This window comes from Bos grunniens, chromosome 6 (assembly GCF_055505025.1).
Source record: "Bos grunniens cultivar Pamir isolate PY7600 chromosome 6, Bosgru_T2T1.0, whole genome shotgun sequence".
In the NCBI taxonomy this organism is placed as follows: domain Eukaryota; kingdom Metazoa; phylum Chordata; class Mammalia; order Artiodactyla; family Bovidae; genus Bos; species Bos grunniens.
Window position 1 is genome coordinate 82,488,216 of NC_141170.1, and position 22,943 is coordinate 82,511,158.

At 41.9% G+C, this 22,943-nt stretch overlaps 1 protein-coding gene across 43 annotated transcripts in view; it reads right to left on the reverse strand.

The window, feature by feature from the left end:
* The window catches only part of FAM13A (family with sequence similarity 13 member A), a 447,586-nt gene that overhangs the window by 12,934 nt on the left and 411,709 nt on the right, over window positions 1–22,943 (reverse strand). For 36 of the 43 annotated variants that reach the window (XM_086406422.1, XM_086406415.1, XM_086406431.1 and 33 more), the window contains 8 exons: window positions 22,626–22,773; window positions 13,914–14,127; window positions 13,323–13,461; window positions 12,510–12,591; window positions 11,465–11,685; window positions 10,731–10,814; window positions 1,787–1,882; window positions 360–443 (listed from right to left, as the gene is read on the reverse strand). In XM_086406422.1, the coding sequence (XP_086262548.1) occupies window positions 360–443; window positions 1,787–1,882; window positions 10,731–10,814; window positions 11,465–11,685; window positions 12,510–12,591; window positions 13,323–13,461; window positions 13,914–14,127; window positions 22,626–22,773 (1,068 nt within the window). The remainder of the gene's footprint in view (window positions 1–359; window positions 444–1,786; window positions 1,883–10,730; window positions 10,815–11,464; window positions 11,686–12,509; window positions 12,592–13,322; window positions 13,462–13,913; window positions 14,128–22,625; window positions 22,774–22,943) is intronic. The other 7 variants (XM_086406445.1, XM_086406444.1, XM_086406421.1 and 4 more) reach the window with 1 other exon arrangement.

Here is a 22,943-nt window from a genome sequence, read left to right on the forward strand (position 1 = left end):
AAAAGAAAGTTATCCAATAGTTATTTTGACAAAATTTCAGAGTACAGAAAATCCATTCCTCCAAGGGGAAACAAAACGAAAAACATTGTAAAACAAGACAGATCCCCACAAGCAAAGTAAAAAGCAAACAAACAGCAACGTACAAAACAGTGAGGGAATGAAATGAAACGAAGGAGATCAGCTGGCCTAAAACGTAAAGAGGACTGTTTGAAGTTGGTTAGAAGCAGCTACTGAGTTTTAGGGGAGGTTGCAGGAAGCCGTCACCAGGGGGCGCAATCACAGCGCCTTTCCGTCCCCGGGAGGGACGTGGGGGACACTGGGGCAGGTGTAGCACGCGGTTAGCAGCTGGAGGTCTTCACCTTTATCTCCTTGAAGAAGGAAGCAGTTTCGCCCTCGATAATTGGCTGCAGCAAAGGGCTTCTCCGCTTGCTGGAGGGGGAACCCTGCGACAGGTGTTAATAGGCAGGTTACATGGCAGAAAACCAGAAACAAACCAAAGTTCTCGTCCAACTGGCTGCTTTACTGCAGAGCCTGCCCGCCCACCCCACCAACCACAGAGGCCACACAGGAGCAAGAACGGCATGCAAGTACGTTAACCAAACACACAGAAAAATTCCTGCCTCCTCCCTCTTTCCTCCTGGTGACCATAACTTCCAGAACAACAAATAACAATGCACGCTCATCAAGTGATGCAAAAGGTTACAGACACAGGCTGTATATTCACCCTATTTCAGGCTACTAAGGGCTCCTGACTGGAGAATGAAAAGGGTTCCTTAAATTTAATCCTTTTGTTGGTTAGTTTACTGATATATTCTGCAGGAAATTTCTAGAAAGGTAGCTTTCTTCAAACACACCTGACTGAAGACCCTGAACCCTCCTCTGTTTGTCTGAACAAATACACTATTATAAGACATATAAGGACCACATCTTGGGCCTGGAAATAAACAAGAAGATATAAAGCAGGAATAGAAGAGCAGCAGCTAAAAAGAATATGCATTTCAGCAACAACATAAAAGCGAGGCCGTGTCTGCTGGTTAGAAAGTCTAAAGGCCAACAGAGGAAGCCCCCAGGGTCCCAGGAGATGAGCGCACTGAAACCAAGGCAGAGGTCCCCCACAAGCTGGAAAGGGCACGACCACTACCCCCGCAGCTGGGCTGGCATGAGGGATGGGGTAAGCTGGCCAGTGCCCGAAAGGCTTTTTCCCAGAACTGAGGGCCAGTCGCTGCTCCTTACTCTTGACAAAATCCCAATTCAGAGGCCAAAAGCAGCGAAGTCCAAGGATGGTGGCCCTCCCTTTTCTTTACCTCACTCTTTCCTACATCTCCAAAAAGAAGCAGTTTCCTCTCTTGAGTTCCTTACAGGATTTCTCCCCGGGTATGACTCCAGCAGGGCGGATCTCCGTCTTGGAGGCAGAGCGAAGAACACTAACCGAGGCCCCTATGACCAGAGAGGCACTCTGTGTGGAGTGGCCCCTGGGCGAAGCACACCATTTCCCGGATGCTCTGTCTCTAAGGGAAGTACGGGGACGCTGACCCAGCACGTGTCAGACAGAAGCATACGCCCAAAGCTTGTGCACCCAAGAGGGGAACAAACTGTCAGCTTCAGATTCGCTCATTTTTGGCAAATGTCACCTCTGAAGTCTTTGATAAATTTTTCATCCTTCAAGTTTAGGGGCCACTGATATTAATGGCAGGTTCAACTACGAAAGACTGTTATTTCGTGAGAAGGCAAGTTAGTGCCCTAATAATTTAGCCCGGAAGTCAACCACTGGGCGTGGAGTACTCACAATGATGGGGATGGTGCTGGCTCGGGATAGGATCTGTTTGACCAGGCGGTACCTGTCATACAGCGGCTTCATAACCTGACGCTCATTCTTGCTCACCTGAAAGGCAAGAACAGGATTGCTGAGAGACCTACTCCTGTTGGCTATGCTGACCGAGCATGCTGTGGACTGAGAGAAAGAACAGGCGATTCAACTGAAGACTCCCCACTCTTGTAAAATTTATTTAAACTGATAACCATGAGTCAATGAAAATTTAAAATATCTACTTTGGTTGCAAATCACTTGAAATCACTCCCTCAGAAGTATTACTTTTCCTCAAAACTGTGATTCTTATTAATTATTAGTTTTCTATTTAAAATTCTGGAAGGTTCAGAGTTTCAGATGATTCACTATTTTCTAGGTCCTGGGAAGAAGAAAACATGTATTAATATTTCTATTATACTACTTACCTTGCAGTTCTGTGATCATTTTTTAAAAATGTCTCTCTTCCCTATGGAACTGTGTTGTGTTTTTAGGGACAAATGCAAGCAAACAGGCTTTCAAGGAATATATGCTGATAGAATACGTGGATTCACTCATCTCTGTGTCCCTAAAATCTGGCTCAGGGTCCAAAAATGTTTAAAGGACAGACTCTAATAGACAGTGAGGAGAAATCAAGCCCGGCTCCCTGGCATAGTATTTGAAGCCCCATCACCTTCTCCCCATTAGAACTCAAGCTCCGGAAGGAAACTAGGGAGTGTCACGCCTCCTTGTCTAGCTCCCTTTGTCCTGGAGTGGCCTCCTCTCTGCTCTTCGATTTGGTAAATTCCACCTCAAGAGCCACCTCCCTCCCTGTGCAGCCTTCTTCCGACACGCCCCATTCTGGGAGCCCTGCTCATTCTCTCCTTTGAGTCACCTAATACAGCCTTGTGTATCTTATAATTCACATATGCTTTGCTATGGATGGAATGTTTATGTTCAACTCACCTCCCCGCACGCCCCCACTCCCAATTCATAAGTTGAAAATGAATCCCCAATGTGATGGTTTTTGGAAGTGAGGTATTCAGGGAGTGATTAGGTCATGAAGATGGTGCCCTCATGAACAGGATTAGTGCCCTTATTAAAGAGACCACAGAGAGCTCCCTCATCCCTTCTGCCATGTGAGGACAGCGAACAGATGGCTGGCTATGAACTGGGAAGGGGGCCCTCACCAGACACCAGCGCCTTAATCTTGGACTTCCAGCCCCCAGAACTGTAAACTGTTCTGGTAACTATTTCAGTGCCTGACATGATAAAAATATCCCATAAATGTCTGCAAGATGAGTGAAAGAATATTTCAAATATAGACAGGTGTGCCAAATTCGTAAGTATGCATTTGTTTACTAAAATGGAGTAAGAGATGACGTATCTTTGTTTCAAGTTTGCTGTTGTTCTTCTGCATTTTATTTCCATTGTACACATAAGGCAAGGCTTACAGATATGAGGAAGGGCAACAGTATTAGCTCTGACCATCTCTCTTATGGGCCTTCAACTTTGAAGACAAGTCTGGATAATGCATGAACTGATCACACTTTGCTACCTGTTTTTTATTTGCCTTTCTCAAAGTGATCAACAATAAGAGAACCTTGGATAAATCTCACAAGCCAAGATAGGATACTGCCAATCTTGTGGTATTTATTTACTGTCATCTTGTGGCTTCATTTTCTGCCATAAGCAATAATAATAACTTATTTCTATCTTTTTCTGTTACCAAAATATCAAGAGGTGGCATTTTCTTGCTTTTACTATCTGTCATAGTAAAAGGAGTTTTACATTTGGTATTTCATAAAGTATGACTGTTTGAAGGGACCATAAGAACTATTTCATACAAAAAAAAAAAAAAAAAAAAGAGTGACGATCAAACCACAGGTATTACGAGAACATACCTACCAAAATGGCTAATGTGAAAGACAGTGTCCAGTGTCAGAAATAATGCTGGGCAACTGGAATTCTCTCTCAGTACTGGCAAGGCTGAAACACTTTGGAAAACTATTTGGCAGTATCTCCTAAACTAAACACATGACTCATCAATTCTGTCCTTAAGTACACACCAAACAAACCTGGATTAAAGTTTACCAAAAGACACATATAAGAATGTTCAGAGCAGCACTATTTATAGCACCACCAAACTGGAAACCATCCACATGCCCAACAATGGTAGAATGAGTAAGTATTTTAAGTTTCCAAAACTGAATACTACACAGCCATGAAAATGAACGAATACAGCTATATGCAGCATTAATCTCACAAAAATAAAGCCAAGCAAAACAAGCCAGACACCTAAGAATATACACTGTAAGGTCCTAGTTATATAAAGTTCAAAAATAAGCAAATCAAATCTGTAAGGTTAGAAGTCAAGTTTTTGTTGGTGGGGTGGAAGGTCATGGTATTGACTAGAAGGGGACATGATAAGGGCTTTCAGAGGGTTGGCCATTTTTAATTTCTTGATCAGGATGTTGATTACATGGATTTGTCTACCTTGTGAAAATTACCAAGATATATAATTAAAATTTAGGCTCTTTTCTGTACTTATACTTCAAGAAGTTGAACAATAGCCACAAATAAGTGTGAGGAATAGAAATAAATGACTTGGATAATCTCACATGTAAAATGACAAAATTTAGGAGTGGAACACATGAAATAATTTTTTTTAATACAAGAAGTACCCACTAAATGTACTGCATATGAAATTAAGGTACATCCTAATTGTCAACATATGACATGTGGTGAAATATTACTGTGTAAGATAAATAACAGATATTTAGTGACCAAAAGCCATATGAAAAATAAAAATAATAAGGAGCCAGCATTTCCTCACTGAGGAATAGCATCCTATTACTGTATCTGACTCTAGAACAACATGGGTTTGAACTGCATGGGTCCACTTATATGCAGATTTTTTCAACAGTAAATACTGCATTACTACACAATCTGCCACATGGTTGCACCCATGGATTCAGAATGTTGGATATGGCAAAACCGTGGAGACAGAGGGCTGGCTCTGAGTTAGACTCAGATTGTCAACTATGCTGAGCGTTGAACAATTCCCAACTCCTGCATTATTTCAAGGGTCAACTGCAGTTGCTTCACAGAAACATTTTTGGATTGTGAAAGGAGACTTTGGAAGGAGACTTACTGCTAAAATTAGCCCGATATGGAAAATTCGACAGAATCAATTTTCTAATTCTTTGTTCGAAAACTAAATTTTCTAGTTAGAGTAGATGAAGAGGATTGCTGGCTTACATTAATATTTGGCTTTGGTGCTGCTTAGTCACTCAGGTGTGTCTGACTATTTGTGACCCCACGGACTGTAACCCGCCAGGCTCCTCTGTCCATGGGATTCTTCAGGAAAGACTACTGAAGTGGGTTGCCATGACCTCCTCTAGGGGATCTTCCCGATCCAGGGATCGAACCTACACCTCTTGTATCTCCTGCATTGGCAGGCAGCCTTTTTACCACTAGCACTACTTGGGAAGCCCATATTTGGCTTATAACACTGATATTTAGATTTTCTATGAATTGCTCCTTTTAAAAATTAACGACCCTCAGAACTCTGCTCAATATTATATGGCAGCCTGGATGGGAGGGGAGTTTGGTGAGAACCGATACATGTAAATGTAAATGCAAAGCGGAGTCCCTTTGCGGTCCACCTGAAACTATCACAACATCGTTAACTGGCTATACTCCAATATAACAGTTAAAAAAAATAATGATGTTTAGAACTAATCACCTGTGAGAGATCTGATAAAATCCAGTTGTTGACTACGAAGAGTCAAAACTCACCATGATACCGTCAGCCAGTGTTGGCATTTGATAGATCTATCTAAACACCAACAAATCAATGATCTTTAGGTCTGGAAAGAATACCACTTGATTTACACTAGAATTATTTTCACGATAAATGCCGTAAGCCAAAGGTATGGTGATACTGAAGCTCAATACAACTTTTACCCATTATCAAGCCAAGTCTCATGTAATTATCGGTGCTGGAGTTGGGAGTGGAGCCAAAACCTAACCAACAGTTAGAGAAACAAAGCAGCACCTTGGCTGAACTGTCAAAAAGGGGTGCTGACATTAAGTGGACCATGGGAAAACTGCTCAGAAGTGGACATCTCTTATTCTCCAGTCATCAGCTGCTCAGGGATTCCACTAAAACCAGTAACAGGCCTTAGAAGGAGCCAGTAAAGTTCTCAGAGCCTCAGTTTCTTGATAGGCAAAGTGTAGAATTCAGATTAGAAAATCTTCACGATCCGTAATTGTTTGAAAATGCCCTTAGGCCAAGCATACAGTATACCGTTTTTTCAATGTAATTTCACTCTTCCTGCTTCAAGTCATTATTTAGTTTTTCATTTAAGGGGCACTTCTGAATGGCTTTCAATGTGTAGAAATAGGGTTAAGACTAAAATGTATTTTTGTACACAAATCATGACAACATAAAAATCTAGGTATGTAGATCTAATGGATTTGAAAGCAGCACCTTCCACTAAATCTTTGTTTTCTGATGCAAAGAAATCTTCATCTACTTTTCTCTTACTATTCTGATTAGTTGCTATATAAGTCTCAGATAATACATCAAAGTACAATGGGAACACCTGCCAATATTATCCATGTTTAAGTAAGGGCAAGTCTCAGACAGAAATCACAAAAGCCTGATTAAAGTGAAGTCGCTCAGTCGTGTCTGACTCTTTTCGATCCCATGGACTGTAGCCTACCAGGCTTCTCTGTCCAGGGGATTTTCCAGGCAATAGTACTGGAGTAGATTGCCATTTCCTTCTCCAGGGGATCTTCCCCACCCAGGGATTGAACCCAGGCCTCCCGCATTGTAGACAGACGCTTTACCATCTGAGCCACCACCTGATTAGGTGAACATATTTATCTTTTGTGATGGCGTTCCACTCAGCCTCATATAAAGCTTCTCTACAGAAATACTGATTTGGTTGCTGTTAGCTGAAGGGTGTAACAAAGGTGAAAGATAAAAAGAATGAAGTTTCTAACTTGAAGAAAGAAATAACATTAGGACCACGGAATATTAAAGTTAGAAGAGTCTTACTTTCTAATATGATAAAGCGAAACACTGGAGGGCTCTCAGGAATGATCTGCCTAAGGCAACGGAGCTGGTTCAAGAACCCAGGTGGACTGACTCCCAGTCCAGTTTTCTATACATTAACAAATAAGCAAGACACGAAGGAGGACCTTAACATAGTAACCACAAGACATAACAAAGATGTCATAGGATAGCATTTTCCCCTAACAGAGTTTGGCCAAGATTATCTTAAGATAAAGAATTGCCATCTTAAGATACAGATGACATCTTAAGACAAAGAATCTTGTTTTCATCTTGAGATAAAAATTCTGCCTCCAAGCTGAGAGTTCTGCCCATATTGAGTTCACAGAGATTTCTTGTTCTGAGCAGCAGCAAGAAATTACAGTAGTCAGGAAACTACACTGCCCCAGAATCTCCTCAGTAAAACAAAAAATATTCTGAATGTGTGTGGAGGTGGTACCTATGAGTCATAAGACTACCAGTGGGAGAAGGTAAAGGAGATGGATTTTTATACCTGCTGCATTTTTGTCTCATTGAGTCAGAAAACGGTGACTGTCCCTCCTTTATTATCAGGCAACAACAGTGGGCTGACTGGGCAAAGATCAGACCTGCCCAGCCAACAGATAAACAAATGATACCCTTTATATGTGGCTTTAGAATCTGTACTTAAATTTGAACACGATATGCTTAGTGTCTGCTTAGTTCCCCAGTTTCTAAAAGACAAGACTGAAATACACCAATAAGAACCCAGAAGCTCTGTGGACCCACCCACGCTCTCCCCTCTACACCATCATCTGGGTCTGCACAAGGGGTCATGGGGGGCTGCAGCCATGTACTGTACTTCTGGGACGTGGTCTTCTGATGAGAGCCCTACATGTTGAAAGGGACACATTTTAATAATAATTCACAGGGAATTACGTGCTGGTGTGTAGACGACTATGTTCTTGCTTTTCATACGCTGTGGGTGTCCCGTTAAAGCAAACCACCTTGTTAAACAATGTACAGAGGCAGCAGATAACTATTTTGGCCGGTGATTTTGACTGTTGGTGCTCTTTCATATCAGAATCTGCAGACTCAGCAAAAAACCACCAGGCTCTAAGCACCTGCTAAAACCTAAAAAGCGAAGGTTTGGAATGACAGTATAGCTCTGGGAGTACTTGTATTTTTCTTTTAAGAAGAGTGTTGCCCAAATGTTATTTGTGAGTTCAGGGTCCAGGGCAACACAACAGATGTTAAGAATGAAAAGTTCACTCTCTGGTTTTTGGATTGGCAAGATATCAAGTGAATTCTATTCTCCTGAGGAGGCTGGAGTATCAGGTTCCAGAGAGAGGCAGAGAGCCTGACCTGGGACCAGGAATAAATGACACTCAAACTTCCTGGAGCATGTGTCCCTTGACCTGTGAGATGCTAGAATCCAGGTCCAGAAATGTTCTTCCTTCCTCTGCAAGAATGATGAAAGAAAGGGCCAAGGATTAATTGTTCAAATTCATATTGGTAAGAGCTAAAGCATGTATATTTCCTGATTAAATTATTTAATAAGAAGTAGACAGCAGAGGGCAGAACCTATAACTGTACCAGAAGAGACACCTGTCATTTATGGAGGAGTCCCACCTAACTCCCCACAAAGCCACTCTGCCCTGCTTCTTCAGTCAGTGCCAGACAGCCTGCAGGTATATGTGTGTGTGTAATGTCACTTAGTCTCCATGACAACCTACTGTAACAGACATCTATTATGCAGACCAATCACTGAGGCTCAGGGAGTTACCTAAGTGGCCTAGAGACACAGAGCCCGTCTCAGCAGAGCTGGGTTTGAATCTAGGGCTTCCCAGGCGGCACATGGTAAAGAATCAGCCTTCCAGTGCAGGACATGCAAGAGAGTCGGGTTCAATCCCTGGGTCAGGAAGATCCCCTGGAGGAAGGCAATGGCAACCCACTACAGTATTCTTGCCTGGAAAATTCCATGGACAGAGGAGCCTGGCGGGCTATAGTCCATGAGGTTGCAAAGATTCCGACACGTCTGAGCGGCTCAACACACGCTGTGAGCCTAGTGCCTGCTGACTGCCACGGTCCAGGCAGGAGGAGAGACTGTGCTCAACTTGGAGCAACAAGTACCACGGCACATAGCCCCCTGCTGCGGCAGCAGGGTGAAGACTAGAACGCAGCTGACAGTCTTTAAAGGAGTCTATCACTGTCATACCCTGAATCCATATAATGAAAAGAAGGAAGACACACAAGCCCCACCTCCTTCACGGAGGCCTGCCTGGGGGCTGTGAGGAGATGGACACCGAGAGGCACTGAGTCTTTAGTGGAGAAGGGGATTAGTTCTATCTCCGCAAGTTCTGAATATCCTGGAAGAGAAGGACGAAGTTTCACAACACATCTGAGCTCCAGAGCATTTACTGTTTGGTTCAGTGCCTTTAAAAAAAGTCCAGAACAACAGTTGGCTTGAAACATGACCATTATCCCAGAGTGCCAGTATTTTTCCATTGTAGGGACAGGCCAGCAAAATCAATCATCAACTCCAGCTTTTTTTTTTTTTTTTAATTTAAACCTAATAAACTCAGAATCAAAATACCAGGCAGGCTCATTAGACAGATAACTGGCCACATGTTCTGCATCAGGTAGATGCTGAGGTCCAGGTTTACCGTTAGGTAAAAAAAAAACAAAAAACAAAAAACTCAGAACCCCTGCTCTCACAGGTCTTGTAGTCTAGTGCTCTATTCTCTAAATTTCTTCACCTAAAAGAGCATATTTGTGATGCAAAGACTCTCTCCATTGCATAGCTGTGACTGAGACTGGAAAAGAGGTCCATGCATTTTGGTGATATAAAAGTCCATCTGTGAATATAAACTTCCTGCTTCTTTACACCTGCTTTTAAGAACTTGTGTTGTTGGGTTCTTGACAACATTCTTAACAGAAGGTTACTAAGAGTCACTGACAAGGAGATCAGATTACAAGCTCCCTTAGGAATAGAGTGGAGGCCTGTTGAACTACTGTCTCCCCAAGGACTAACAGCATCCAGGGAATAAATGTGCTTGCTGAATAACAAATTGCCTCAAATGCTTCTAAAGCCACATTTTAGATTCCTCTCGGTTTTAGTTCTGCATGGCGGCTGAAACTTCTCAGCAAACACGGGTTGCAAACTGCACTGAAGAGAAACTGAATTTTAGGGCAGATCACTTGAGCTTAGCACCTTCCTTTTATGGCTAAGAATGCTTAGAGCTGGTGATGACAGCTTACAGGGGCAGACATGTTTCTTCACTCTAGGCTTCTGTGTAGCAATTCATACCCCCCTCCACTATCTTCTACTGGAAGCAGGACACTAGAGGCTACATTTTACTTGCAAACTGATATTTCTTTGGAACTTAATTAAATTTAGCACTTATTAGATAGTGGAACTCTTATCAAGGGTTTAGGCTTCAAAAAACTTAGTTCTGGTGAAAATGTATAGTAAGCTAAGTATCTGGACACCTCAACTGCAAAATACTGAACACAGAAGATCCACTTCAAAGCCTGGTAATTTACCCCAGTCAGAAAATTCAGTACTGATGAATCTATTTGCAGGGCAGGAACAGAGATGCAGACGTAGAGAATGAACTTGTGGACCCAACTGGGGAAGGAGAAGGTGAGATGAACAGAGAGAACAGCACTGACACGTATGGCTAGTGCGGAGCTGCTGTATAACACAGGGAGCTCGGCCTGATGTTCTGTGACGACCTAGACGGGGGTGAAGAGCGGGGAGGTGGAAGGAAGGCTCAAGAGACAGGGGATACATGTGTACAGATAGCTGATTCATGTTGTACGCTAACACAACATTGTGAAGCAATTATACTCCAATAAAAAAATAACTTAAAAAAAAAAAGAAAATTCAGTGCATTCACATACCGGCCGTCCATGAATGCTTTCATAATATAACAGAGCTTTCTGCAGGGCCACTTTCTCATTAGCAATCTGGTCTTTGGTCATATCCTGTATAAACACAAGGACAGAGAAATGAGAGCAGGGAAAACATTTGTGAACATCGCAACTGCTTTATTTAGTTAAACAAGTTTCCCACAGTAAGGTTAAAAAGAATGTTTACCCAACAGCTCTCACTAGCTTCATCCAAAGCTAGGAATTAGCTGTTCCTGATGTGTAGCTAGGAACACAGCACAGCAGAATCATCACCTATGAGTACTCCTTTCTCCCACGTGGTGGCAAAGGCATGCTGGACTCAGGTCAGCAAGGCTGTGAGGTGCACGGGGCTTAGCCTAATGGCTCCGGCGATGAATACAGTTACAGGATACACATTCCCAAAGGCTTGTCTCTAATCCTCCTACCTCAGAGAGTCACCAAACTATCTCTTAACTGAAACAACTCCATCCTGCAACCTGTACAACAGGATTTCCTGCTCTCTATTTGCAGTCCAAACCAAAGGACCTATAGTTAAAAAGCACTCTGAGCTGGTTTCATCTGCTTCTTTGGAGTCTCAATGTGTGGAAGGGGAGGGTGAGGGAGATATAAAAAGGTGGTACTCATCACCCTCCCTACTGGGACCCCAGGGCATGCCCTGCCACCCTACCACAGTGACTGGAATGGTTTGGGATTAGCAGTTTCTCGGGCTCATCACAGAATCACACCTTAATGTCTTCCGGACGGCTGGTCTCTGCCCGCTTCTCCTGGAGCTTCCTCTGGATGGATTCCAGAGTGGCCTCCACGCTAGGCTTTATGGCTTTATCCACCAGCTCTTGCTTTTTCTCATCTTCTTTTTCAAGTTGGGAGCCGAAACTCTTGGGGAGTGTGTTGCTTCGCTGCCGCATTCTGGGGGGTAGGTCCTCCTCTGATATCTTCAGTTTGGACTCTAAGAGAAAAGATTTGGGGGTGGAGATGTATGGGAATTGACGTCTGCTGAACCCAGATTGTTTTTCTTGCTGTTAACAAGTGCTTAGTCCTGTCTTCTTTTCCCCCCAGAAAGCATCTAATTATATTATTAGCTGAAATCCCTGGGTTATTATTTCTTAAACTTAAGAAAATGATAATGTTTTCCTGTATTATCTGGCATGGTTTCCTCACCCTAATTCCTGAGAAAGTTTTAGTTCTTTAACATCCATGCTTTAGCTGCACCAGCCTGTGGGCTGTTCTCAGAACGAGGCCGATGTCTTCCCATACCGAATCCCATAGCATTTACAGGTATTTGCAGGTCTAGAACCCAAATGTTGGCCAACCTTTTCCATATGATGTATATATCTCACTTTGGAATTATTTTCACTTTGTATTCTATTCCTTTGTTTATATGATTCTGTGTCCTACAAGACAGCAAGCTCTGGGAGGGACAGGGACCAAATTCTTTTCATAAGCTATTTCATAATCCACACCTTGGATTAAATAGGTTCTTAAAAAGTGTTGAATTGAAACCATCATTCTTAGATTAGTTATTTAGGGGGGGAAAAAAAAACCCTGCAGAATTCTCAGCATCTTTGATCTGGGTTTCCCTGTGACGGAGGTCATGGGAAGATACAGAGAAAGTGTGCCATGAATGCTAAGGGTCCTGGGAGTCAGCTTCAAGGAACCTGTCTTTCCTGGAACGTTTGAGTGGTAAGTGGCTCTCAGTGTGCGGTAAGATCACAGCTTCTGTGCTTGGCTTGTTCTCTGAAGACCTTGCCATAGGTCTAGAGCTTTCCCTACCTTTAAGTTGTTTCCGGAATTTGGCAAGGTCGTTTGTCCATTTCAGAACCTCTGGATTGGCTGCTTTGTCGCTGTGGGAAGGCTGCGAAAAGGAAACGTAGAGTAAATGTTTTGGAATTGGGGCAGGAGACAGAAGAGTTTGATGATCAGATCGTTTTAAACAGCAAGGAAAAGCTGAGTTCCACTGGAATAATAAATGAACTGTGATTAATCAGAGCAACTTCACAGGTGGAATTCCATTATCCTTCTTTATATCTGGTTATTTTTGATGCTTTCAAAGAATTCCTCAGAGACAAAACGCTGGCTCGTTAGGGTCACCGACTTCCATGAGTCTATGACCTCTTTTCCATTATCTGCAGGGTTCACCCTGTCAGCCTAACAAGATAGAAAGCAGTGGAGTATATGATATTTTACACAACAACCCCTGTGAAAAATGTCTTTTTGTTATTCTTATAGGAAATACTAAGGATAGAGCTGAGAGAAGAATAAGGTCAGTACCAGTTAAATTTTATAAGATAATTCTGAATTAAGTTTTAGCCAAACAAAATACTTCACTTAATGATTTTCCCCATTTCCGATCACTGATCAATTTACAAGACAAATGCGAAAGCCTTCAATTCATTTGTAAGGATACACTGTGCAAGGAAAATGCTGACACACCATACTGGAGTTTATCGGGGTTTACTGCCCAGCGTTTACTGCCTTTGGTGATTCCCCACAAAGCTCCCTGCACTGTCCCCACTTCTCTGAGTAGTCCGCGCACTGACACATCGCTTCCGGGGAGGGTCCAGAAAGAAGCCAGTGAGCACTCACTCTGTACTTCCGCTCTTCTTCAAATCTGTCTTCAAACTTCCGGATCTTCTTCTTAAGGCTCTGAATCCTTCGAGTGAGCTGGGCAGGAGTCAGGTCCTCTTGCTCATCTTCGTAGGAGCCCAGAGAGGAGCTGCGGCGCCTGTGAGGGGCACAGTGTGGGGGTCAGCTTCCCAGGAGGGGTCACTGCCTGCTGGGAGGGGCTGGGGGGGAAGGGGTGTGGCATGGAGGGGTGCTTATCCTCTCAAATAAAAGACAGCTGACTGCGATTACATTTTGTGACCTTGAGCTCCGTATGTCCTGCCTTTTAAACACATCCAATCTTCTCCAGCTCACCGTTGCACCGGGCAGAGCTAGGACTGAAATGTGGACTTCACAGCTAACTTTGAGAGAGCTTTGGAAAGGGGGCACTAACGGAGATTCGGTCGGTGATGCTGTAGTCGGGTCACAGGTCACATGTAAAGTTACAACAGAGCCTGTGCACTTGGATGGAGATATACTTACAACCTAGCTAAAAACATGACTAGCCATGGGTAACATTCCTCTCCCTTTTAAAGTTACATGGATGGACCTCAGCAACACAAAGAAACACACCTCATGAAAGGGTGGGAATTGGGGGGAGAAGGAGGCACTTCCGTGTCGTCCAGGTACTGCCGGCTCTGCCCGTAAGCGTAGAAGCGGGGGGACAGCATGGGGTCGCTGTCCTCTTCCAGGAGCTGCCGAATCAGGCGCCCGGCCTGCGGGGAGAGGCGCGCTTCGTCAGCGTCCACACTCTCCTGTTGCCACGAGGAGAAGGCAGGGATAGGCTCTGGAAAAGAACAGGGGCAAGAGGGCAAAATTGTTCTTTAAAGCACACCTGTTTCCCAAGTTTTCTGAATGCATTAGGAGGCACTGAATTGAGGAGGCACTGGACGGTCTCACATTTTACTTATTTATTAGCTCATTTGTTTGGCCACACCACATGGCAATCAGGTTCTTAGTTCCCTGAAGGGATTGAACCTGTGTTCCCTGCAGTGGAAGTAGGGAGTCCTAACCACTGGACCACCAGGGAATTCTCAGTTTCACATTTTAGATCGAAGGTTCTGACTCAAGACGCTATGCCCTGACCTGAATCAGCGAATCTGAGCCATCATCTACTCTCTTATCTCCACCTTCACTTGCCTTCAAAAGTCAATGTGCTAGGGCTGCCCTGAGGAAAAGCCATTAAAGTGAGCTTCCAACTTTCCTGGCAGATCACTGAGGAGCACTTCTCTGCCTGAGGGCGTTATGGAACAGAAATGCCTATGTGTCTGTGAGCAAAGGGTTTGGCATCATGGCTGGACATCCATGGGAATTGGGTTAAGGAATCGCATTCGCCTTGGGAGAGACCATTGATTCAGGCTGTGCCTCTGCTGAGGTCACTCAATAAGCTGTTTTGTGTGCTTTTGCTTTAGCATGTTGGGATTTAGCATGTCTACAATGCATGGTCTGTATTTGGAACTTTTAGAGGCTACTTAAGTTGGATGGCATCATCAATTCAGTGGACATGAGTTTAAGCCAACTCCGAGAGACAGTGAAGGACAGGGAAGCCGGGCGTGCTGCAGTTCACGAGGTCGTAAAGAGACAGACATGACTGACTGAACAACATCAGACTGCAGTTAAAGTAAGAAATATGCACAAAAATAAAAAAGAATAAATCAGTATGAGTTATTTTAGACAATCTTGAAGAAAAAAAGGGGCACAAAATCCTGATTTTTCACTTTGTGAGGGAATAGGGTGGCATTTATTTTTACTGCAAGACCTACCTTGTGTTCTTTTCCTCATTAAACAAATCCTATCTAACATTCTTTAAGGATAGATCTCAGATGATGTATGGTATTTCGTTTGTAATACTTTCTTCATTTATAAAACAAGGTTATGTCTTAAATACCCTTGTGGATATTGTCATTTACACAAAGCTGGAATTTGGCCATGATCTTAAATTCTGGGATTCCCTCAGTTTGAATCATGGAACAATTGTCCCTTCTGCTATCGAAGTAGTTCTAAAATCCACAATATCATCTTAAAAAAGGGCTTACTTAGTATATTTTACTTAAAAAAATCATACTGTAATCATAGAACATTAAAGCTGGTTGAAACTTCATACAACAAAGAATCCAGTGACTTTTCAACTGTGGCTGCACATCAGGGTCACAGAGGAAAATATAAATAACTCCTAACATACTTCCCTGATGGCTCAGGCTTCCCTGATAGCTCAGGTGGTAAAGAATCCACCTGCAATGCAGGAGACCCTAGTTTGATTCCTAGGTCAGGAAGATTCCCTGGAGAAGGGACAGGCTACCCACTCCAGTATTCCTGGGCTTCCCTTGTGCCTCAGCTGGTAAAGAATCCTCCTGCAATGCGGGAGACCTGGGCTCGATCCCTGGATTGGAAGATTCCCCTGGAGAAGAGAAAAGCTACCCACGCCAGTATTCTGGCCTGGAGAACTCCATGGACTGTATAGTCCATGGGGTCACAAAGGGTTGGACATGACTGAATGACTTTCACTTTTTTCTTTTCTAACATACAGGTCTCACACCACCCAAATAGAATGTGTAGGTGAGGATCCAGATATGTGAGACACAAACACAGAGTCTTTAAAAAGCTTCTCAAGTGATCATAATTCAGTCAGGTTTGAGAACTACTGCTTTGATTCAACAGTTACAGATAGGGAAACTGAAACCCAAGGAATTCAAGAGCAAATACCTAATTAGTGATAAGAGTTGGATCTAGAAACTCAAGACTCCTGCCCTCCTGGACACTGCTTCAATTTAGAATGTGCCAGGTGCTTCAGGAACAAGGATGACTATCTTAAAAATGTTAAGATCCCACAGTGTAGTAAGACTTAAGCACATTAATAAAAAAAAAAAATTAACCTCATGTGTAATGAGGTCCACAGGTTCTCAAAATTTAAAGACAACCAAGTCATCTTATAACACAGATGACAATATAAATACTTTAAACAATCAAAGCATGTTAAAGACAGAGTCCTGCCTACTGAGTCTCAAAGAGTGGCAGAGAATAGACTTGGCTACAGCAGGAGACAAACAGGAGTTGTTTCATCATCTGTACTGATGCGGTTGGCTGGCTCCTCCTAAGTGGCAGGGCTTAGATATGAGCAGCTTGGTACTGTCGACAAGAAAAAGTGAAAGTAACTGAGAAGTGAGGGGAGATGAGGGAAGCAGAGGGTGAGTGGAGAGTAATCCCTAGAAAAATAATAAGAATGTAATGTGCAGTTGCAGAAAATGGAATTATTAAACCGACCAGATGACATGTATTTCATAGGACAGCAGTAATTTTCTATAAGGACTAAAGTCAATGGAGCCAGGACAGGGAAAGGGTTAAGATGGCTTGAACAGTCAAGCCGAAGGCAGTGGTAAAGGAGCAGAACACCCAGGGGAAGGCTTTGATGGTTGACAGGGAAAACAAAGTCTGCTGTTGATGCTGGCATGCTGCTGTGCTGGCTAGTGTGACATTTCTGTGCATCATACCTTAGTTTGAAAGGTGTTATTTTAGGTCCTGAAGTACGTTAATCTGTCTGAATCTAGCAGAATAGCTTTTAAAATATAGTACAACTAATCTTTGAGTTTTGAACTATGTGGTCTCTATGTACCATTTCTGCAAAACACAGTACGTGTCTGTGACCATTAACCAAGTGTGTCTCCGGTAAAAAGTAAACTGTGATCCTGAGTTAACTACAAAATACTAATCACGGAACTGAACTGTGCTTGTTTGATGCTTTGTGACTAACATGGGGCCATCCGTCAGATTGCCTTTTTGTTAGTCTTCTGGGCCTCCATTCTTGATCCATCACTTCACTGATAAGAAGACCAGATGTGCCATGTTCCTGGTGTCACCAGTGGTATATATGAAGTACACAGCTGAAGAAATTCTAGCTCTGTCTCTTGACTTCATTTTTTAATTTTTACTGTATGATTCTGTTTCTTTTTTAATGGAAGCATAGCTGATTTAGAATGTTGTGTTAATTTCAGGTATATAGCAAGGTAACTTAGTTTTATACATATATATATGTAATATTTTTTCTTTTTCCATTATAGGTTATTACAAGATATTGAATACAATTTCCTGTGCTATACAGTAGATCCTGGTTGTTTGTCTATTTTATATATAGTAGTTTGTATCTGTTAATCCCAAACTCCTACTAATTTATTCCTCCCTACCCCCTTTTCCTTTTGATAACATAAGTTTGTTTCCTGTTTGTGAGTCTCTATTTTATAAACAAGTTCTTTTGCATCATTTTTTCAGATTCCACATATAAATGGTTTGTCTTTCTCTGATGTTTCTCTTAGTATGATAATCTCCAAGAGATTCGTTACTTTAAAACAGAGAAATATGATAGCATTAAGAATTTCAGCGGTAACAAAGTAAAAATAAATATTTCATCATTAAGCGCAGGTAGAACAGAAGGGAAGTTTTTCACCTATGCATCTGGAAATGCTTATATGATTTCTCTCTCTCTTTTCCCTTTCCTTTAATTCTATACAGTCTTACAACTTAGGGCTCCTATTCAAAAGAGTTACATAATTATACATAGTTCAATATAATGAAAGATTCAGTAAGACCAACTGTTCCTCTGTTTTGAAATATTCTAAGAATACAAGGCTATCTCATGGGTTTTTTTTTTTTTATCTCATGTTTTGATAGTTGGTGCTCAAATAGAATAACAAGACTGAACTGAGAAGAACAACACAGTCCATGATAGTATGTCCTATGCATTACCCACCTGCATAGAAAGCCAATTTGAGGATGTGTTCACTGACAATTCCCAATTGTGGGCTTGAGGAATAATTTACATTTTAACCAGTAATTCTAGAGCAATGAAATAGACGAGGATATTGCAAGATAATTATTCAAAGGGACAAGAGAAAAGATTTGAGGCTTCAAATTAGATTTTCATCTTATAGGACTCCGTAAAACAAAAGTGTTTCCCTCTCTGGACCAGAATTCCCTGGATATGGTGGTTTTGATTTTAGCCATGTGTCTGGTCGAAAAGAACTCTGGACATAAGTACGGCACGTCTATTAAAAATTAATCTGCCCAGGTTAGCTGACATCCCAGCAGGTCAGAAATAACAGAGAAAAGAGCTGTATGCTTGCTACCTAAGTAACAAATAAGAATAGGTCCCTGGGGAGCTCCAGTTCAGACAGTACAGCACACATGGAAATAAAGGAGATTCACTGTGGGAGGAGAGAATGCAGCTCTGACTGATGCTAATGCGATCACCGGGTCGCAGCTCCTCTCTGCATTAGCTGGCTGGATCCATTTACTACACAAAAGAAAATGAGCTACTGAGATGATTTTTCTCTAAGAAATCTGCACAGAATTAAGGGAGTTGATGTTTTCCATGCCTCATTTTTAACTGCGTATGTGTTACTCAGAGTCATTCCTACTTGGTGTGATGTCATACAGTCTTCCGAGGAGGCTACCCAGTAGTGCTGGAGGTATATTTACATCCCAGATACAGGGACATGGAAACCCCATTGGTGGGGGGTCTTTACTGGGAAAATCCTTTCATAAAATTTTCCTTAGAATTCCAAAATGTAACCTGAGAACAATGACTGTTCTGTTAAATTGTTCCAACAGTCTCACCACAAACTATCAGAACCTTATTAGCCCGCTTCATCAGTCCAAACTAACACATGGTTGTGCTGAGCACTCTGTATGTTAGCTCATATAATCCCTGCAACAAACGTACTAAGTAGATACTACTACAGCTGTGCTGCACTGTGCTCAGCTGTCTCAGTCCTGCCTGACTCTCTGCAACCCTATGGACTGTAGCCCACCAGGCTCCTCTGTCCGTGGGATTATTCTAGTAAGAATACTGGAGTGGGTTGCCATTTCCTCCTCCAGGGGATCTTCCCGATTCAGGGACTGAATCCACATCTCTTGCAACTCCTGGATTGGCAGGCGGATTCTTTACCATGGAGCCACCCAGGAAGCCCCTACTGTTTGTTATTATGTACTATGTCTCCTATTGAGACCTGCTGACTAACTTGACCACAAAGCTAGTTAAGTGGTAGAGCCAGAATTTGAGCTCTCCATGTGTCTGCCTCTTAACTATCATAGTCCACTGCCTGCTATGACACTGACCTAGCATTGCTTAAAAGAGGCATTTAGGTGGAAGTCAGGAGACTTTGTGATCTTAAATCATCACTTTGCCTCTTTTAGCCTCAACTTTCTTAGCTGTATAATGTGAGGGTTCAGCTGTAAGATCTTTAAGATTCCTTGCTTCTCTAATATTTTTTAAACAGAATTTCCTGCCCACAGTTATTTTTGATAAGATAAGCAGTAAGTGATGAATAAGATATCTGAAGTGCTTTATACCCTTTAAAAAATGTTCTATAAAACTTGATTTCACCAGGACAAATCTAATAGAGTAGCTGAATTTTTACATCTTAGTACTTCCACAAGGGTGTCCTAAATCAACATGAGTTGGCTGATTATGGACATTTTAATTATGTAACTTTCAAGGGTTTTAAATAACTAAGACAGTTCATTTGATTTGGGTGTTCATTTAATTTTGGAGAGGGCAAACTCTAGTAATAGTGATGATAATGATGCTTTCACGTGGACAGATCAAATAATATGCCCTAATACACAGCTACACATAAAGGAAAAAAGATCAAGCGTGTATTATTTATCTGTCAATGAGTGGGACTGGACTCTGATCCTCCATTCACTTTGAGAGGGTTCCACTCATAAAGGAAAAAAGATCAAGCGTGTATTATTTATCTGTCAATGAGTGGGACTGGACTCTGATCCTCCATTCACTTTGAGAGGGTTCCACTCTGAGCAGTCTATGGAACTCATTAACAGCTTCATTTTTCTTTTTATTTTCCCAATACCATATGCTTCAGAAGCCACAGAACATCATTTTCACATGAAAGCTTACACTGTAGTGGCCAGTACTTGGAGGTTGCTCATTAAGTACTTTCTCACCTGATATTCTATTATTCTACATGTATGAGAGAGTATGAGCCATGGCGTGGGGAAGGAGAACAAGCAAACAAATCAGAAAGTGTTGGTTACACTACATGGGGGTCTGGAGACTACTGATGGAGACTTATAGATGGATACTGGTTCATATGGTTTCAGTAACTATATATTTTGTTGCACTGGTTGCACAGTTTAAATTAGTACAAAGTTTATTCCTTACAGGGGAGTGACCATTTTGTTTTTCACTAAACTTATAGAAAAAGGTGATATTTCAGTGGCTTAAATGATTACTTTCAGCTTAACTATCCTTCATGCAAAATATTCCTTTATTTGGACTATACTTACAGCTGTATTAATGCTAAAATGTAACTTGGACACTTAAAATAAATGAATAAAAATAAATATACTGAAAGCACTAACCAAACAATCAAAACAACCTTGAAATGAAACCATGTAGATTTTTGAGGTATGCAAGTTCAATGACAAATGTAGTAACTGGCAAAAAGAAAAAGTTAAAACAAGTCATTTTATAAATTATATGGATAACACAATCCTAATAAAATGTATTTTTTTTCTTGGCATAAGCTTTAAAAATTTCACCCAGTTTCCCAATACAAAATGTTATTTCCCTCATATTATTATCTGGCAGAAAGTTCTTAATATAAAGAAATGAAATAGTTCTAATTATAAGTTAGCTTTCAACCAGTCTGGAGACATTTTTTCTGCTTTATATTTAGCTTCTTTAAGTATGTTGGAAGGGACTAGAAATTTATGATTAAAAAAAATCCAACAGCTGAGTCCACTTCAATAGGAGGAGACTCTACTAGCCCCTTTCCTGAATAAATCATCAAGGTAATGTGGCCAATTTGAATTCTGACCAAAAAATCCTAGAGCTTTTAATCTAGAGCTGTATGTTAATAATATAAGGAGACCATATTCTTGAAGCCCAAACAGCATTTGTTTTGGCTACTGCTTTTTTTTTTTTTTCTTTTATTTGTGCAACAGTGGCTACCATGGGACCTTGGTGGGGTAGGCTGTTTTTAATGTATGAATTAAAAGCACACCTGATTATTTCAAAGTACAGAAAAGAACAATAAATACTACCCTGGAATGTATCACTTAAAACAAAAAACCTTGAATTTTCCCCCCAGTGGATAGCTGGGAAGATCTGACAAAAATCTCAGATTCACCACCTAATTACACGAAAAAAAAAAAAAAATTGGAATGTGTTTCTTATATTGCAAAGAGGGAAAATCAGAGTAAAAAACATTTTGATTTCATTTCACTGAAGCCCTGGATTCGAGAAGTATCATGGTGCTACTATTTTTCACCTTGTGGTCTTCTTAGATCATCTTAAAATCATTAACATAATGAATACTTTTTGGTTAAGAAAAAAAGAGGTGGGGGCAGAAGACAAGCAAACTTAGGTGCTTCTGAAAAAGACGGACTTTTTATTTTAATACTTGTGATTCTTTAAGTCATTGTGTTAACTCAGGCCACGGCTCTGAACTCAGGAGCACAATTTCCCCCTCTCTCTACCTTCAGACACACACAGACTGTCCAGAGGCAGATGGGCACTTATGGAGACACTCTGATACGTGTCTGGATGCAGACATATGGATCATGGAAGAACAGCAGCTTGAGAGAACTACTGCAGATCCTCCCTGAAATACAGGTTTGACAAGATGAGGATATCCTCTTCTTCTGCAGAGATAAATGTCTAACATTTCTGTCAAAGATCTCTAGGAAAACCAGTCTCAAGAACTATATTACAGGCTTTCAATACGAAGCACTTTTATTCAGTGTTCTCTTTGATAAGCAGATTCTTTATGTTTGCTAACCTGGATTTTAAAAATTTATCCATAAAAACAGACGTAGAAGCAAAGCAAATCAAAGTATTCTTCTTGAAAAATGGGGAGGAGATTTAATGAGGAAGGTAGAGGGTTGGCACGTAGCAGGGGGAAGGTTAGTAACACTGACAGCGAATCCAAAATGCACACCAGTTCTGTGTTACTCAGCTTGGTACTCCTAGAGGGAAAATGCACTCACATCTCAGTGCTCCTGGTAAGTCAGAAAGAAAAAAAAGGGGCTGCAAGGTGACACTAGAATAAAGGGCGAGCACATTTTTCCTTCTTAGATCGCAATCACTCTAGGCAACACCGAACGTGACACATCCCTATGTCAGGGGAAGGATTTTCGGTCATTTAGAAATGTGGCTACTTCTGCATGCACAGCTCTCGCTCTCACCCACGCACCCAACATGCTTCTCCTTTCTGCTAATTTACATGTGATTCTCCAGTATTAAATCATCCAAATATCTGATGACCTTACCTTCCCAGCTCTTCTGGTCACACAGTGCAGTCAGGTCCAGCTCAGGCACTTCGGACACAAAGCTCTCCTGCTGGTCATCAGCATCCGGAGTCCTCTGCAGCTTGCTGTCAGGCAGGCTGGGATGCTCCTGGATCTTCATTGTGGGGTTCTGCAACAATAGCACAAGGTCCTCAAATCTCTACTGCTCACCAAGACCCAAAAACGTCTGCAGCAATTCCACTCCTGCTGAACAAAACCTCCCAAGCCACAGCTGCTGGTGTCCCCGGCACTAAAACCAAAATCACAGCCTGATGCCCCCTGGATGTTAGCTGGTCACTT